The 18,311-nt window shown below is 31.0% G+C and overlaps 2 protein-coding genes across 6 annotated transcripts; both read right to left on the reverse strand.

Moving 5' to 3' along the window:
• Positions 1 to 3,828: 3,828 nt before the first annotated feature.
• Positions 3,829 to 5,010, reverse strand: LOC106754996. 4 transcript variants are annotated; one of them, XM_022778124.1, is made up of 2 exons: positions 4,753 to 5,010; positions 3,829 to 4,384 (listed from the first exon to the last, which is right to left on the reverse strand). In XM_022778124.1, exon 2 carries the CDS (start codon positions 4,362 to 4,364, stop codon positions 3,999 to 4,001), a length of 366 nt encoding a protein of 121 aa, XP_022633845.1. In that variant the 5' UTR covers positions 4,365 to 4,384; positions 4,753 to 5,010; the 3' UTR covers positions 3,829 to 3,998. The 4 variants fall into 4 exon arrangements, with proteins under 4 accessions (XP_022633845.1, XP_014492565.1, XP_022633844.1 ...); XM_014637079.2 differs by having other exon boundaries at positions 4,460 to 5,008; XM_022778123.1 differs by having other exon boundaries at positions 3,829 to 4,624; positions 4,847 to 5,001.
• Positions 5,011 to 6,562: 1,552 nt separating this feature from the next.
• LOC106754990 lies at positions 6,563 to 16,414 on the reverse strand. 2 transcript variants are annotated; one of them, XM_022778121.1, is made up of 9 exons: positions 15,574 to 16,414; positions 10,240 to 10,533; positions 9,850 to 10,063; positions 9,585 to 9,694; positions 9,303 to 9,502; positions 8,443 to 8,546; positions 7,736 to 7,770; positions 7,157 to 7,356; positions 6,563 to 6,985 (listed from the first exon to the last, which is right to left on the reverse strand). In XM_022778121.1, exons 1-9 carry the CDS (start codon positions 15,809 to 15,811, stop codon positions 6,797 to 6,799), a joined length of 1,584 nt encoding a protein of 527 aa, XP_022633842.1. In that variant the 5' UTR covers positions 15,812 to 16,414; the 3' UTR covers positions 6,563 to 6,796. The 2 variants fall into 2 exon arrangements, with proteins under 2 accessions (XP_022633842.1, XP_014492556.1); XM_014637070.2 differs by lacking the exon at positions 7,736 to 7,770 and adding an exon at positions 7,492 to 7,682 and having other exon boundaries at positions 15,574 to 16,412.
• Between the last annotated feature and the right edge of the window lie 1,897 nt (positions 16,415 to 18,311).

Genomic DNA, 18,311 nt, shown 5'->3' on the forward strand with positions numbered 1-18,311 from the left:
CTAGGACTAAAGTGAACCTTTTAAGAAAGAGATGACTACTTTGAACAAACTCTCCCAAAAGAGATATTAAAATAGGTATTAAACCTTAATTTTAATATTATGTGCAGTAAAATATAAAACAAAAGAGTATAAAAATTAAATTTTAAATATAGTCTTACTCTTTATAATTATAATTAGTGACTGACCTAATTGTACACGAGAATATAGGTACTCCTGATTTTTTGTTAAAATTATTATTAAGTATTCGAAAAAAAAATATTTTATCCTCTTCTTGATTTTATATATTTAACTGAATGGTCAATGTTCTGTTATCATATTTTACATAGACTTGTACGTAATTGAGAGTGTAACTTGATTTGAATAAAATTATATATTTTATTTGTTTGTTTTTTTTATTAATTTTTTTATCTAACTAAAATAAGCTTTTTTTTTTTTACTCTTTCATTTCTTGTCGATCTTCTCATTTTTTTTTTACTTTTCTTTTTTTCTCTTTCATTACTTTAAGGTTTAATATTTCGGTAAGTTTCTATTTTTATTTAGAATTTCAAATAGGATCTTTATTTATTCAGTGTCTCAATTTATTCTTTATTTTTATAAAATTAAAACAAATAGAGGTTTGTCGTCAAATTGAAAATAGGTTCTCTATTTATTCAGTGTTTCAATTCATTCTTTATTTTTATAAATTGAAACAAACAGAGGTTTGTCATCAAATTGGACAAACGATGTTTAAAATGACCTCACATGGCATGCTAAGGGTGTTGTTTAAATTGATGTGGCATTAAAAACATGTGTGAAGTGTATTTTGTATTAAAAAATGGAGTGCAAAGAGGAGAAATCAAATTTAATTAAGGACAAAGTGGGCAAAACAAATTAAATTATCAAATTGGGAAAAGAAGATTGGGGCTTCGTATTAGAGTTCGTGGGACAAAAAAAGATCGTTTTTGTTCGATTTGAAGTGCAAGGGATTAGATAAGAGTGGCGGTGAACATTCTAAAGAAAAGTTGCATAATACTATTTTGGTTGACTCTGATAAAACTGAAAATAGAGATGCAACTGTAGGAAAATCATCTAATCTATCATCTTGAAATGTAACTAAGAACCCTTATAGAAATGAGAGGACTGAATCTGATAGCTCTCATAGTGGTAAGTCCCAAGGTAACAATGAAACAAGTGAAACTCAATGCTAATGCCACGAAGGATGAAACATCCAATGGAGACACTCAAACAAATGAAACTGATGAAACATCAAACTTGTCCTCTACCAATGAAAGTTTGGATTAAGCTGAACTTGATGCCATTGATTCTTCTGATAGTCGTATCCACGAGGATGTTGCTGAACTTCGAACCGATCTGGATACATTGCCAGATATCAGAAGTGAAGTAGATGACGAAACTACCGCAAAGTGAAGTTGAAAGAATGTATTTAGGTTCTTGAAAAGAGTTCTTTCAGTTTTTTTTCTGACCCACTTATTAAAATCTATTTGCTTGACGCAGGTATCATGAATTATGCTGGAAACCAATTGGCCCATGGTGATGTCACCATGTATCTTGAGAATTGTGAGTAGAGTTATCAAAATGGGTAACTCAACTCGACTCGGCCCGACCCACCACGGGTTGGTCACTTAGTGAACCAACCCAACCCGGCTCATTTATTAGCGAGCCAAAAAAATCTAAACTCGGCTCGACCCATCACGGGTTGGTAGGTAAACGGGGTTGGCTCACTAGCCCATTTAATTACAATTTTTTTTTTAAAATAAAAAAATTACAAACTTTTTATATTCAAATTTAAACAAATTTCACTCCCAAAAAATGATGTTAAACTGAAGACAATTCAAAATAATAATAAAAAGTACAAATATAATCCAAATGTCATCCAAAAACAAACAAAAAAAACATACAAATAAGTTTCTTATATGCCATAAGTTTTAAAAATAAAATAATACATTCAAAAAATAAAATTAGGTAGGTGGGTTGGCGGGCCAACCCGGCCCACCACAGGTTCAACCTGCATGAGCTGGGTTTAAATGAGCCGGGTTGAAATCTGACCTGCATAAAAAAAAAAATTCAATTTTTTCAAACCCAACTTAACCTAAACTTGTGGTGAGCCGGATTGGCTCGCGGGTTGTGACCATTTTGACAGTTCTAGTATTAACCACAAGGATTTAGAAATAATTAAAACAAAATATGGCTGTCCTTAAATTGTCAGTTTATGTCTTCGTTTCTCTAATAAACTAAAAATAAAAATACGAACATGGAAATATGAATTGCTAATGTGATAATAATTATATATTAGTATTTTGTTAGATAATAAATTTTGGATCAACAAAGTATATCAAAGTTCTAAAATATAAGAATACATACAAGAGAGATCTAAATATTAAATTATACATAAGAGACCTGAGCCTGTTACGATTGGAGATGTCACAGTCCCCAATCCATTGTCGGATTTATATTTCTTAAGTTTGATATTTTTTTATAAGTAAGATTTAAGATTTAGGGTTTAGTTATTTTGTATTATTATTTACAAGGTAAAAATAGTATAATAATAATAAAAAAAAACTGTTTTCGATACTTTAGACAGATGAAAAATGAATTTTAGTAGTTTTATATAAAAATTAATCATTAAAATTATAATTAATTTGAATGTATTATTTTGATCTTACTGTTTGATTAAAAAACTCACCATTAATTATTAAAGAGTGAATTTTATGTTTAAAGAGTAATTTGATAAATAATGCATATAATATCATATTCAGAAATAAATTTTAAATCTAATTTAATTTTATAAAATTGTTTAATAAATTAAAATATACACTTATTAGTATATTTTAAATTAATTTTATTTTTAATTAATGTAAAATTTTGAAAAAATTGTCAACTTTTAACACAACATCCATTATAAGACAGGAAGCTTGGGTCATGAGAGAAAGAAATGGACATCCTACACTTTTGCCCAAGTGGTTCAGCATTTAGTAAGAGTTGTTTATTACAATAGTACTTTAAAAAAGGAAAAAACTTACTTTGACACGCTTTTTTTATTATTACATTCAAATAACACGGTGTGGTCCACCGTTTTTTATTTTTATTAAACGTAAAAAGTTAGTTTTGAAAAAAAAAATTAAAGAAATCCGTGTAATTTGAATGTAAACACTACGTGGGCGTGTCATCCTACCGCTGCTCTTAAAAAAGTGAGGCAAAAAAACAAGTTGTAGAATCTTTAAAATTGTCTTTCTCAATAACCATATTATGATGAATGGAGTTGCCACCGCCATGCTCCATTTTGGATTCCTTTTTGTAGAACCTTGATAACTCTCTACAACCATGTGCTTCTCACACACCTCCATAGCAAAATATTCTTCAACCGTCAGAATTAATTAATCCTAGTTACATGTTTAGAATGATAGGTTAAATATGTTTTTGGTCTCTTAATTTTCAATGAAAATTAGAATTAGTATTTCTTCAAAACTTTAGTTTAATTTAGTCTCCCAATTTTAGAAATGTATGAATTTAGTCCTTTTAACTAAATTTTTTTAAATTCATTTGATGTTTCAAGCACGTTTCATGATAACATTTTAGTTGTTTATACTGTTTGACACATTCTTGCTTTAGTATTAACCAAGAAAAGCATTTGAAACATCAAATAAAGTTAACAAAATTTGGTTAAAAGGACTAAATTGATACATTTCTAAAGTTTGAGGACTAAATTAGACTAAAATTTTAAAAAGGAACTATGTCTAATTTTCACTCAAAGTTATGGACAAAAACATATTTAATCCTATAATCATTAACCTTACAATATTGTTAAAATTTTCACTGAGATAAAACAAATTTAATAAAATACAAGTTAAAACTCTATTTTATGAATATGGATATATAAATTTACATTGAAAACACACACTTTCACACAAATGAATCCGAGAAACAAGTACAACATAAAGGCCTATGGTTTTCCATGGATGCTACACTATACAATATACAATATACAATATAGCAAAAGACTAATCATACTTCTCCCTCCACAAGTAGACAAGAAAGAAGAGCCAGGAAGTGGCCAACGCAATGTCCCCAACAGCATGTCTAGGCCAGTCATGGGCAAGATCTTCAAGCTTCCTCCCAAAGTAGAATCTCCAAACTGCCATAGATATGTGAAGAAACACACACCCTTTGGCAAAGAAACTTTGGAACTCCCAGTCCTTAACACAAGCAACCATGAACACAAGGAATCCAATTGTGAACAGCAACAAGCCAGAGAAGGAATCTGAGGTTTGAATCAGTAACTGATCATGAGGTGTTGACCCTTGAAGCTTGCTTGCTGTTTTTGGTCCATGCCCCAACACACATATCTCTTTGGAATAAAACACCATAAGGACTCCACAAGTCAAAGCTATTGCAGAATGCAGAACACATATTAGGAAAAAGCAAGAAGAACCCATTGCTCCAAAATTCCAAAAAACCTTACTTTTTTCACACTCGGCTCAGCTTCTTCCCCAAATCTCAAGCTCTAGTTACTTCACTTACCAGTAGTACAGTAACAGTGATAACAGCAACAGAACCAAATCTGTGACATGACCAATCCTGATTCTAGTTTGAAGCATGCTAACTTTTTCATCATCACCCTTTAGAACTTCAACCATAACAAATCACAAGCTTAGTCTACTCAAATTTCAGACATAGCATCAAAAGGATTACAACTTGTGGACAGATTTCAGCAAACCAGTTTCAATTTGGTACATAAAGGCTGAGAGGACTTACAGAAAGAGGGAGAGGGGACTAGAAGATTAAGTTTTGAGATTGAGTAGAGAAGGAGCTTGATGAACGAAGTTGATTGTTATGTTACCATAAATACCTCATAAATTGGATCCATATTTCATGCAGACATCGCCATGGTTTTCTGGTGGCCTCCTTTCTTGTTTGTTCTACTAAGCAATTAATTGAATGGTTGGTGGGTCACAGAAATGGGTCTACATGAGATTATTCAGAAAATGTTGTCGTTATATTTGGCATTTTCAAAGTTGTAGGCCACCACATCTGTATATTTGTCAAAATACTAAAGGGCCTTTCATTGTAGATATCATTCATAATTTTGTACTTATTTAATCTTAAGGATAACTATGCCAGAAATCTAAAATCTGCCACCCGAATTCTATGTATCTTGTTTTGTTTTTGGGAGAAATTCTACTCATATGCTTCTATGTTTTTTTTATAATTAGGAGAAATAAAAATGAAAGACGTGGCGGAAAAAGATAAACAGAAAAAGAAAAATCTACAAAAAATTATCAAAATATATTGTGGGAGTAATTAATATAACTATTGTATTCTCTTAAATTGTTTACAAAAATATATATCTGAGAAATTATTGTATATTCTTAGAATAGTTACCAATAACTACATAAAAAGAACAGTTATATGTGTATATTCTGATCATCGTTAAATATAATTATATTAATTCTAAATCAAATTAATTTAACTATCTCCGTACGAATATTTTCTCTAATTTATTTTTTTTGCTTTAGAACGTGGATTAGTTTTGAACGAAAGTTAAGATTTTGATTTCCAGTTCTAAATCTCTCTTACTGATCTTGTTAAGATTTTTAACGAAAGTGCACACTCACTGGTAAAGAATTTTACAGTTTGAATTAAACTTTAAAATCTATAAAATTGATATTAAGATGTTCAAATTAACTACTACTGATAGAGAAAGTGGGAAAACTATCTTTAAGAAGAATAATCATAGTTATCCATAATGTAATAAAAAAAAAAGGAAAATATAATTTCTAAAAATGGGAAAAAGAAATTTCCAATTTAAATTTATCTCTAGTAAGAGTATGTTTTACTAAATATAATTATATATATTCAGGTATCATTGGTGTAACTTAGAAAAGGGAAAAAAAATAGATGTAAGAATTTGAAGAATGTTCAATTGTAGCCTGGAAATGAGAAAGTTGTAAGTTTGTCAACTATTCAAGAATATTGGAAATGGAGAAAATGTCAAAATTTGACTAATCCAAATACGGAATATGATAAAGATTTGTTTAAAGAGATTTTTTAGAACAAGAAATGGTGTTAAGATGTTTTAAGTTTGAGTACAAGAAAATTGCCAAGTGTTGTTGGAATACACTTGAACAATAAAATAGAGAATTATATCTCTTTCAAAAGCTAGTGACAAGCGATTTCATTCTCACTTATTCCTTCATGCAATCTCTTGTTGTTCTTGCCAGTGGTCACTAATTCTAATTTTTCATTTATCTTTCTGAATAATTATATACATTTGAATTGTCTCTTCTTAAAAGACAATCATTTTCTCTTAACATAGAATTTTCCATGTTTAATAAATCAGATAATAATCTCGCTCATACCATGATTTTCACAGATACAGTTTATACACCATTTTCTGTTTCACTTATTTTCAGTGGAATTTTGAGAGATGATTTTCTTTTTCTAGAAAACTGATCTTTCAAAAATAAAATCTAACCATACACACTGTTCTCTCCACAGGCCAACTTTTATTTCTGTAATTTTTCAAGCAGCCAAACACCTTCTACAGCTATCTATATAGCAACGGTAGGACAGAAAAAAATTAGTGATAATTAAGTGTGCAAAATGCACCATTGAGAACCCCCACTTTTTTTCTCTTTCCTTTTGAAAAAAGGGGGTTAAGATCTTTCAAAGATATTTACAATTCATTAAGCAACAGCTTCAAAATTGTTGGGAGCTCTTTGAAGTATAAATTTGCAACAAAGAATGCATGCATTTACACTTAAAAGGAAAACAAAAAGCCTCGTGGAAGAAGATAACACTAAACCAAAAAGTGGTTCAAAACATTGCCGAATACTCTATGATGATGCTTTGGACCTGATCTCCTTTCTCCTCTCCAACGTCTAGGATGATTCCTCATCTGAAACTTGTTATAATAAGCAGCTGGAGTAGGACGCCGGATTACAACAGCTGGTGGAGGCATGTGTTCCAAAACGTCTCTATGGTAAGTCTAGTAGAATTCATCACAAACCACCAACATCAAAATCCAAACCATTGAAGAGGAAATAAAGCACACGATAAAAGACCTTCACAAACATTTGGAAATGCATGTTGACTTCATAAACCAGTAAGCTTTTTCTAACAGCTAAACACAACTGCAGGGCAGGACGCAAATACAAACCTGTATCACAAAGTTACGTCTTTCACAATCCATAAACATGTTAATTCTCCAACCAGTTTTTGCCATTATTTTGTCTCTTACTGTGGAAAAGCTTAATTGATCCCTGGAAGTAAAGCGATCAACTTCATTGAACCATAAGCAAGTAAAAAGATTTGTAATTGGAATGTGCTCTCTTATGATAACACACCCTTCAGGAACATCTGCAGAAACTCAGCCATAAGCAATACTTCAGATTTTTAAGATGGAGGGACCTATTATATGGAAGCACAGGCACAGATGTGAACACATAATCCATTTTACATATCCAGGCATGAATATATCAAAAAATTTCCTACCACTAGTTATAGGAAGCTTGTCTCTGGAATAATGAGTTAAGCCATCGTATAATTTATAAAATCGAATTTGGTTATCAATGGAAGCATTTTTATATTTTCCAGCAGCTTTATTAGCCTCAGCTTCAACAAATACATCAAAGCGTCTATAGTGTCTTGAAATCGCAAAAGTAGCATTTGGGCGCCACAAGAACCTGAAGGATATGAAAGGCAATGATACTTAAAGATATTAGAAATATACACTTACAATTTATGGTTGCATATATCCTCTTCATATGTGTGCTATAAAATAAAGGCAAATGACCAAGATATTAGATTAAATACTATGAATTTTCATTTAATACTTCATGTTTTAACTCCCTAGCAATTGTCATAACGATGCTCAAGTTACCAGTGGTTCACCAAAAGTAATGATAATAAGAGTCACTTGATCATCATTACTTAAACAGAGAGACCAGAGTCCTTATAGTGTAATAAGAAGATTCAACTTAGAAAGTTGGATATGTGGATTGATAGCTATTTATAAGCTTTAACAAAATATTCAATTAGAAAAATACCAAGAGAACTACTTGAAATTTCTCTTTGCTATATATTATAAATAGCATAGCTTGCTAGACTCCGACTGCACCACATCAAGTGGAAAAAGATATGCACAAGTATAAACCGTGTAAATCTGCTGAAAATCATTTAGCTAATAATAAAAGTAAATCCATGGATATTAATATAATATGCAAAACTTGTCAAATCAAAATCAATTTACAACTAAATGAACAAACAAAACCGTATATTTTCATCAGAATATAATTGGAAGCAAACAATGTCATTGTTTATTCTCAAGTCTAAATGACGGTAAATAGAATAAATAATAGAAAATAAAAATTTATCCCACTAAATACAAAAGAAATTAAAACCAAACTAATTTTTAGTAAAATAGAGAGCAGAGATAGCTTTTACCTCTCAATAACCTGATATGGGTCCACGACGAGCTCAAGCTTCCCGTCAATCCATATAGAATATCGAATATTAGGGAAGATCCTGTGTAAAAGAAGTTTTGGAACCTGCAATAAGTTTTGCGGCATCGTGAGATCACATAAAGTAAGTTTCAGAAAGGGGAATGTATAAAAAGATCTTATTCAACTTCAGTAGAATATATATCTAACTATTTTGTGAATCCTTCGTAATAAAGCAATAATTCAGAACTCCTTCCCACAATATTTTTAACCAATTCATTTTCCTTCCTTTTTCAGCTTTCCAAACAAGTTTATATTAAATTAAAGCATTCATAACACTAATTACTCTAGTACAAAACAGTCTACATTAATAAATCAAATGCTACATGACATTCAAATACATAAAAAAATCAATTTCTCAAGTTTAGGGCATAGAAGCCTCAACTCTTTGCTTTCAACGCTGCGCTTATCTAATGAAGTTCTGTATAGGTGCTCTAGAACAAAAAACCATTTCATAGTACACACAGAGGTAGGTAGCACCAGAACCAACCTCTGCAGTTAGTTTGGACTTTAGAGTAAGAGTCGTAAGCTAAAGCTACCAACTACAATTCTGTACACTCTTATTGTGTTATTAATACTGTATGAACTAGTAAAATCATTTCCCCAATCACAAAACATGGTTAAATGTGGAAGAAAGTGGAAATAAACAAAAATAAAGGCCGAGGTTAGGCCAGAAATCGAAAGCTTCAATTGAAAAGGGGGACCGTGTCTAGAAATGATAGAATATCTGCTGAAAATTGCACAACTTTAAAGAATGCGGACAATAGATTTTACTATAATAAATACAAAAAGTAAGCTGCCAACCTTTCCGTTACGCCGAGAATCAGCGTAAGGAATATTATGGACAACAATGATTCTCCATAATCCAACTCTCCTGCTGCTACTCAAAATGCTGGCATTCTTCATATACATTTCTGTTTCTTCATCAATGAACATATAGAAAGGAATGTCTCTCTTTGCTTCTGAACTGATGTTCCTGGGCTGTTGTATAACATCATAGTTTCCTAGCATGGATAGAAGGAAGCATGTGAAGAAGAAAACAAACAAAAGGATGTATATCTGTAGGACATTCGCCATAAGCCATACCAAATATGGCAGATGCAACAATGACATCATGGTACTTATCCAACTCTAAGAGATCAGCCTCGTCAAAATCAAATCCAGTCCCACGACCAGGTCTGCTTCCTTTGACAAATCTGATAAGAGTTTATGCCAATGCAGGAAAAGGAATAAATATACATGTAGTAAACAAAACACTGATACTAATGTGGGTGAATTCTAAAAATTCTTCAAGGAATATTAATCTCCAGATTGGGAGAAAATTAAATATAAATAACAAAGAAGAGCTAACCCGCAGTGCACTGTCATGGTCTCTTTTATATCAAAAGCTGCATTCCTTTCTTCCAGAGAAGGGTATCCACCAAAATCAGAGCCACCAAGTCGGTCACTATTAATTAAATTTTCATCATGTACATATGTCAAACTACGAAGTATAGGAGATTTTGATGGGGAACTTGGCATACTAGCTATAGCTTGCTTCACTGGAATATAACACACAGGGCATGCTGAAAATGAAGAGAGCAAACCCGATTACAAGAATTCTAGAGGGACAATAACTAACTATGCAGTGTGCGTACGTGAACATAAGATGTTATTGCATATATTCGAGTTAATAGTTTGAGTTAAGAAATGAAAAAAAAAAAAAAAAAAAAAAAAAGCCAAATGGAAAAACAAGACTTACGGCGTGGTCCAGGACGTCTTCTATCAACTGGTGGTGGAGGAGGAAATGCAAAATGGTCACAACGTTGTCGCCAAGTAGGGAATTTTGCCCTTTTGCCTTTAGACTTGGACAAGGACAATGAAGCAGGAGCAGAAGGTGGCCTTGATGTGCTTCTATATCTACTTGTCGATGAGAACAATCTAGAAGAATTACTATCCTGGGACTTATCTTCTACAGCTCCTCTAGGTCTTAAAATTCCATACCTAGTAACGGCATAAGATCTCGTATCTTCAATTTCACTCGTGATGCTTCCACCTAGTTCATCATAACACCAAAATACATTGTAAACATACATTTTAAATCATAATCGAACGTTATGAAGATAAACAAGCATAAAACCAGGGAAAGTCCTAAATCAAATCACTATATCTCAAATGGTGTCTTAACTCCTAACCAATACAACTTCAACTTTAGAAAGAAAAGAAAAACAATTGAACAGCAAGACATGAACTAACAATTCCAGAAAGATCAAAACTGAAACACATTATACTATCACTTATTTATCTTTAAAGTTTATAAGATTCAAAGTGTTGAAAGTCGCATATCGAATAGAAATAAGACCAATTTAAAATATATATATATATATATATATATATATATATATATATATATATATATATATATATATATATATATGGATACGAACTTCACTTTTACAAGTTAGTTTTGTAAGGTTGAGTTAGATTTAAAATCTATTTCTTAATATGCTATCAAATCTTGGGTTAGAGTCTATCCTATCGAAATTTCTAATTGTTGAACACATCATTCCACATGCTAAAAATTTGTGATTGTTGGACCCATCATTCCACATGCTATGAGGCCGCTTTAGGACTACCTATTAATGTATAGTCCTATACATGAGATATATTTCATGAGAAAGTAGGTTAGAACTTCCACATTGACTAGAAATAAGACCAATTTAGATTATATATGTGGACGCAAACCTCATCTTCTAAACTGATTTTGTGAGGTTAAGTTAGACTTAAAATTTACTTCTTAACCCAAAAAATTTTATGGCACACCACCATATTACTTCCTCCATCCTACAACGATTGGCACATTTAGCCTTCTAAAAAGTTTAAATATAGATTGTGTGCTCACCTTTCAAGCATTAATTTTTTTTTTTCTAATTTCTCCTAAATTCAATTATTTTCCCTATTTCAATAAAAGTAATGCATTTATAGGAAGAGTAATGGTGTGTTTGGATAAAAAATTCTAATTCAGTAATTTCGTTTTATAGAAAGTTAAAATATTGTGTGATAAAAAATGTTGTTTAGATGGAAAATTTTTAAAAATTTCAAATTCTAGAAATTCAGATTAATTTGATTATTTGAAATTATAAATTTTCAAATTTCACATTATAGTAAAAATTTGAAATTTTGAAATTTTTTCTTTTTCAAAACTATGTTTCCTTTCTTCGTGCTATCTTCTCGAATCGGCTTCAGCCAAGACATTTTGACTCCTGCTCAAATTGGGACATCATCATCAACTTAATTAACACAATGAATTTATCGGTTTGGTTGTGGTTAAGTCGTTGTCAGCTTGGAATTTTTTTTATTGTTGTTGACAATTTTAGATTAGAATCAATCGTAATTAATTGTTTTACCAATATTGTTAGTTATTTTTATTAATATATAGGTTGATATTATTTTTCAATCAATGAGTTAGAATTGTTTTAGTTAACATTACTAATGTTTTTCTATTGATTTCAACCACACTTCTTTTTTTTAATTGATGACAATGTAGATCAAAGTTATTGTACAGCCAATACAAGTCAACGGTAACTTTTATTGGGAATCCAAATGTGAATTTAAGTCTCACATTAGATAGAGATGAGAAAGTTAAGTGTCTTATAAGGTAGAAAACTTATAAATCCATTGTCTTAAAGTTTTTTGGGTTGGAGGTAATATCAATTTCTATGGATTAGACCCGTGTCTAATTGGTGTTTGTATCTCCTGGCAAATTCTCCACTAGAAAGATGGTGACCAGTTTAGACAAAGACAGGGGTTTCATACAAACATTTCTCGTTGTGGTATAACGACGACATAAGAAGGTAACTATTGAGATCCTCGAGGTTAGGAATGTTTATGCTCAAAGGAGAGTATACCAATGTAGAAGGAACTCGTTCTTGAAGGAAAGATTGGTGGAAATCCATTGTCTTAAAGTTTTGGATCGGACTCATGTCTCATTGGGATTGTATTTCCATGATGAATTCTTCACTTGAAAGACTCATTGGTGTCAAAGCCAATAGTTTGTCTTGTTACGCGAGTCAAACAAGGATAAAGGTTTTAGGAAACTGTGTCTCGTTGTGGTATAACAGCGATATAAGGTCATCATTAAAGTACTCATGGTAATGAATGTTTGCACTCAAAAGGGAAGTATACTAATGTAGAAAGGAGTCACCCTTCAAGCAAAGATTGTTAGAAATCTAAATATGAATTTAAGTCTCACATTAAATAAAGATGAGAAAGTTGAGCATCTTATAAAATAAAAGACCTATAAACCTATTGTCTTAAAATTTTTGGTTGGAGATGATGTTAATCTCTTATATAAGTGGAGTTCATATCTCATTAGTGTTGTAACTTCCCAACTAACATTATCATACTATTTTTCAACAGTGTCAAAGATACTATTTTTCAACTAATATAAGTCAAGGATGTTTAATCATCATTGATGGAGTTATTATATTATTAACATTTTTGGAATTAATTTTTCGTTTAGGCTAGAGTTATTTCATAGTAGAGGTAAGTCGGGGTTTTATTTTTCAAAGGGTGTTAGCCAGTTTATTTTAGTTAGTGTTTGTTGTGGCTATTTGTTGGTCCATGTTTATAACAACTGTTTTTCAATTTATTTCACTAATGTTATTTTTTGTCCAAGGTTAAGCCGGATTTCTTCAAATGCCGATTTCATAATCTTTTACCTAACCTAGACTATAGTTATTTTTAGTAATTATCACCAGCGTAGACTATAATTATTTTTAGTAATTATCACTTCGGGAGATTTCCAACCTACAATAGAAAGGTTGATGAAAGAACCTAATGAATATCATAAAAGAATAATCTCAACCCAAGTTAGTCAAAATGATTATATATAATATCAATTAAAAATAACATCAATAGATGACATTAAAAAAATCAACGTCAATTAAAAATTTTTGACCCACTTTAGTTATATTTTGAATTATTAAGTATTGTTTATATTAAGATAAACTTTCTGAATTTAGTGATAATTCAAAAACTATCCAAACAGAAAAATAAATATTTAATTAATTTGAACTATCTTATCTAAATAAAATATTTAAAAATAAAACAATAATTTAAATTTAATATATCTTAATTTTCTTTAAACTGAAGACACTTTAAGACTGTTTTACTAGAAGAGTTTCAAGAAGTGACAATCTTTTTCTGTTCTAATGTGTGAAAGAAACTTATACTGTAGTGATTTGAGGATGGAATGAGTATATTACACAGATGCAAAGCAAAGTGTGTTTCAAGGTTTAAAAATGTATTCCCAAAAATGTGAATTTGGGAAAGGAATATTGCCGGTTTTCATTAGCTTTGAAAAATGATTCCTGCCACTGTGTTTGTTTCAAGGAATAAAGATTTTTCTTTTCTACACTAGAAATGAATATTTATCCTGGGGATATAATTGTCATGTTTGTAACGATTTTCAAAAAATAATCCATATGTATTTATCATGTTTGAAAAAGTACCAACGCTTTGTTTTGATTCACTTTTAATCTGGTGAGGAGTGAGAAAGTTATATTCCAGAAGAAATATGAGAATTTATTTTCTAATCTAATTATTTGCATTTATATTCTTCGTTTTTATTCTTACATTTTAAATTTTGAAAATAATCCTAGGAATGTTAAAACTTATCCAATCATTGTCTTAAAATGTTTTTAGGAAAATTATCACAATTCATAATATTCTTAGAAATGTGATTCTAGGAAATGCAATATTATACCTCACAACAAACACCCCATGAGTATTGATCACGTCCTAAAAGTATATATGTGGTATTTCCCTTCACGTTTACTTCCATAGTGAAGGATAAAAAGGTTATTATCTAACTGATCAGACCTTACTCATCCCTTCTACAATAACTACACTTTAAACAAGACTCATTATGGACCGTGAGTAAAATTCAAAATTCTACTCTTGCTTTCTATTATAAATTGTTTTTCTATTTTAAATAATATTCCTAGGAGAATTAAAAGTCAGCCAAACCTATTCTTAAATTTACTCAAATAAAGTAGGACAGCAGATAAATAAGTGCTGCTGTCTGTGATACTTTCCAATCAAAATTGGAGTTGCACTTTGCAGTTGAGAATTTTAGTAAATGTCAGTAATATGAGTTTTGTCCTAAATATTAATTAATGGTTCGAATATTTCGTAGAAATGTCATTGCCATAAATCCAACATAATTATATCTTGAAATGATGCCAAGAATTCCAACAGCTCGACAAAGAGTATATACAAGCCACTTCAATCCAGAGTAAGGATTCAGGAAAAATTACGATACTTTCTAGAACTATAATGGTTTCATCCAATTTTCGAAGTGTCATTAATTATCCTTGTAAATTGAAAAAAATTGTCTGTAATTGACCTCTATCATAAACTTGTGCAGTTTCAAACGATCTAATCATTGATTGTTGTAACTTCTTCGATTTACTGTGTTTTCTCACAGGAAAGCAATAAATCAATAAAGGATCTCCAATCGAAACAATTCTTATGAATGGTTTTCTACTAAAAAATAGTATTCGTAATCTTCATTTTGCATACCATCATTAATTGATTTACAGTAAATCTTATATTAATAAAAATATACAAAAAAAAATATAAATAACTTATACTTTTACATTTTCTTAATTTAAATTTAATTATGACACAGTAATACGTATTCTATTGGTATGAAATTTGAAAAAATATTATTTTCTATTCTTAAGAATAATTGCTTGTAGAAGTAACTCTAGAAGATGTATTTCAAGCAACAAATGATTATCCTAAACATACCCAAAATAACTACTAACCATTGAGATGTTTAATTGGTTATAAAAGTTTTACTTTATTACACTCTTCTTTAGTTTATTCTTACTTGTTACTTACAGAATATATACAGTAATAATTAAAAATAATTAGATTAGTGTGAATATTTATTGAAATAAACTTAGAATTATAACATCAGTGAATTTAAAAATGATCAGAAGACAGAAAGTGAAATGTTGAGAGTAATATCTAGGAGGCATTGATAAGGTGAAAACGAAAACATAAAATATGAGGGGAAGTAACTAACCTCTGTAAACAGTGAAACAGCCAAAAAGGAAAACACAAAGGCCAAGGGCAAACAAGAAGAGCATTGCGACCCTGACTCGCCCAAGGCGCCGGCAAATAAAAAAGAAACCCCTCTCTTTCTCTCTGGGGTTGTAGAGGAGCGTCTTTGAAGGTCTACGCACAAGCGCGGCCACAGAAACGTTGCCGTTTTGCAGCGAACCATAGCTCCCCGTGCGCACACCCAATGACACCCCAGTCATCGTTCTTCTCCCTTCAATACCATCACCTTCCACAACTCTCCTCTCTCTGCCACTATTTTCCAATTCCCCCAACCCTTTTCCTCAACAATATCAAATTATTTAACACCAACAATAGTAATCAGCAATTGATAATGATTAAAAATAGTGAAAACACCCGCGAAGTGCCAACAACCTTAATCTCTTCACATCACATTGAATCGCACCCGTTCCAGGGTTCGCGATTCGTTCGAGGAGCTGCATTTGCCAGGGCGCGCGTGGGGTGTCAGAAACGGCACACTGACCGAAGGAGGGTCGGGTACGACGGCGAATGGTGGAAGCGACGATGTCGGGAGCGCCGCCGGCGTTGTGGCGGTGGCGAGGTGGAATCGGAGATCGGAAGTGGAAATGTGAAATTATGGAATGTGATTAGGGAGCGAGCAGAGGATTGGAGATGGATTGACGCATAGCGTGAATGGAGGGAAGATGCAAAAGCCTCTTTTACCAGAGGAGGTAGATGCACGCACGATTTTTCATGGGCCTCAGGCCCAAATTAACGTTCCTCCAAAAACAAAAACTCGGAGACAACATCTTTCTGCACCTCCATACATTTCTTTCTGTGCCTCTATGTCATTGGAAAAGACATATATGTCTTTATCTTCTTCCTCCATCACCTTCCTTTTCTTTTAGTTCACCCCTCTCCTTCTTCTTTCTTTAAAATGTATTTTTTATTTTGTGTTTCAAAAATTACAATTTAAAATATAATTTTTACATCTGATATTTATGCATTTTTTAAATCCTCGAATTATGTATTCCAAAACTGAAAATGAAAAAAAAAATTAAAAAATTTAAAGGTTAAATATGTATTTGGTTTTTTAACTTTTAGTGAAAATTAGAATTAGTCCTTTTTTGAAACTTTTGACTAATTTAGTCCCTTATTTTTAAAATTGCATGAATTTAGTTCCTTTAACCAAATTTTGTTAAGTTTATTTGATGTTTCGAATGCATTTCTCAATTAACATTGAAGAAAAAATGTGTTAAACAATGTAAACTTAGCAAAATTTGATTAAAATAACTAAATTCACATATTTTTAAAGTTGAGAGATTAAGTTGGGCTAAAATTTTAAAGATGGACTAATTCCAATTTCACTGAAAATTAAGGAACAAAAACATATTTAACCCAAAATTTAAATTTAAATGTATTGAGATGTGAGAAGAAACTGTCACACTTCAAGTTAGCTTTTCAGTCATGGGAATGGCCCATTCATCCATGGAAACCAAACTTCGACAAAAGTCTTTGAATGAGTATTTATTTCAAATATTAAAATGAGATAAGTTAAAAAAAATGACACTATCAAACTATTTTTGCATATAATTATGTAAAACTGTCAAAACGGGTAATCTGACTCGACTCGACCCAGCCCACCACGGGTTGGTTACTTAGTGAGCCAATCCAATCTGACTCATTTATTAGTGAGCCGAAACAATTTGAACTCGGCCCGACCCACCATGGATTGGTGGGTAAACGGTTGGCTCACTGATCCATTTAATTACAATTTTTATAAAATAAAAAAAAGTTACAAACTTTCTATAATTCAAATCTAAACAAATTTTACTCCCTAATTTCACTCTCAAAATGGATGTTTAATTAATTTTGAAAATAGGGAACTTAAATAATTTTTTCAAGCAAAATAATAATAATAAATATTTTTTTATAAAATTAAAATTAAATTTTAATAAAATAAAATTAAGTAGGTGGGTTGGTAGGCCAACCTAGTCTACCATGGGTTCAACTCGCATGAACCGGGTTTAAATGAGTTGGGTTAAAATCTGACCCGCATAAAAAAAATACAATTTTTTCAAATTCAACCCGACCTAAATCCGTGACCCAAACCCGTGGTGAACCGGATTGACCCACAGGTTGCAACCCATTTTGACAGCTCTAAAATTATGTTAATAGATTAAATTTACCATGTTCTTGTCATTTATTTAACACTTTTTAAAAAAAAAAAAAGACAAGAAATGTTCAACTGAAAATGTATAGGTCAACATTATAGTAATAAATTTAGTTAATAATAAATGAATAATTGATTTACTTGCGTGTAAATTGGTGAATAGAAGACTAATCTATTTTGGATGATTGTAAAGTACGAGAATGATGCAAGTGTAGTAAACTCTACTGTTTGAAAATTGGTTGGTCATAAAACACTAGTGTAAGAATAGTACAGACTTTTTCGGGTAAAACTTAAAAAGGTGTGTTAAAGTTTACTAAATGAATGTATAAAGTTAAGTATCACCAACCATACTAACTACTTGTTAGTTCAATAAAGTCTTTGCGGTTTTCCAAAAGTAAACTAAATTTTTTTTCATTTTTCAACTGTCTCAACTTTCTTTTTTACAATTTTAAACATGCATAAAGTGCATTCACATTTTTATTTTAATAATGAAAAAAGAAATGAAAATAACATTTGATAATAAAATGAAATAGATATCTAAATAAGTAGTTTTTGTTAAAAATATTAGT

The sequence above is a fragment of the Vigna radiata genome, unplaced genomic scaffold (genome assembly GCF_000741045.1).
Source record: "Vigna radiata var. radiata cultivar VC1973A unplaced genomic scaffold, Vradiata_ver6 scaffold_303, whole genome shotgun sequence".
In the NCBI taxonomy this organism is placed as follows: Eukaryota; Viridiplantae; Streptophyta; class Magnoliopsida; order Fabales; family Fabaceae; genus Vigna; species Vigna radiata.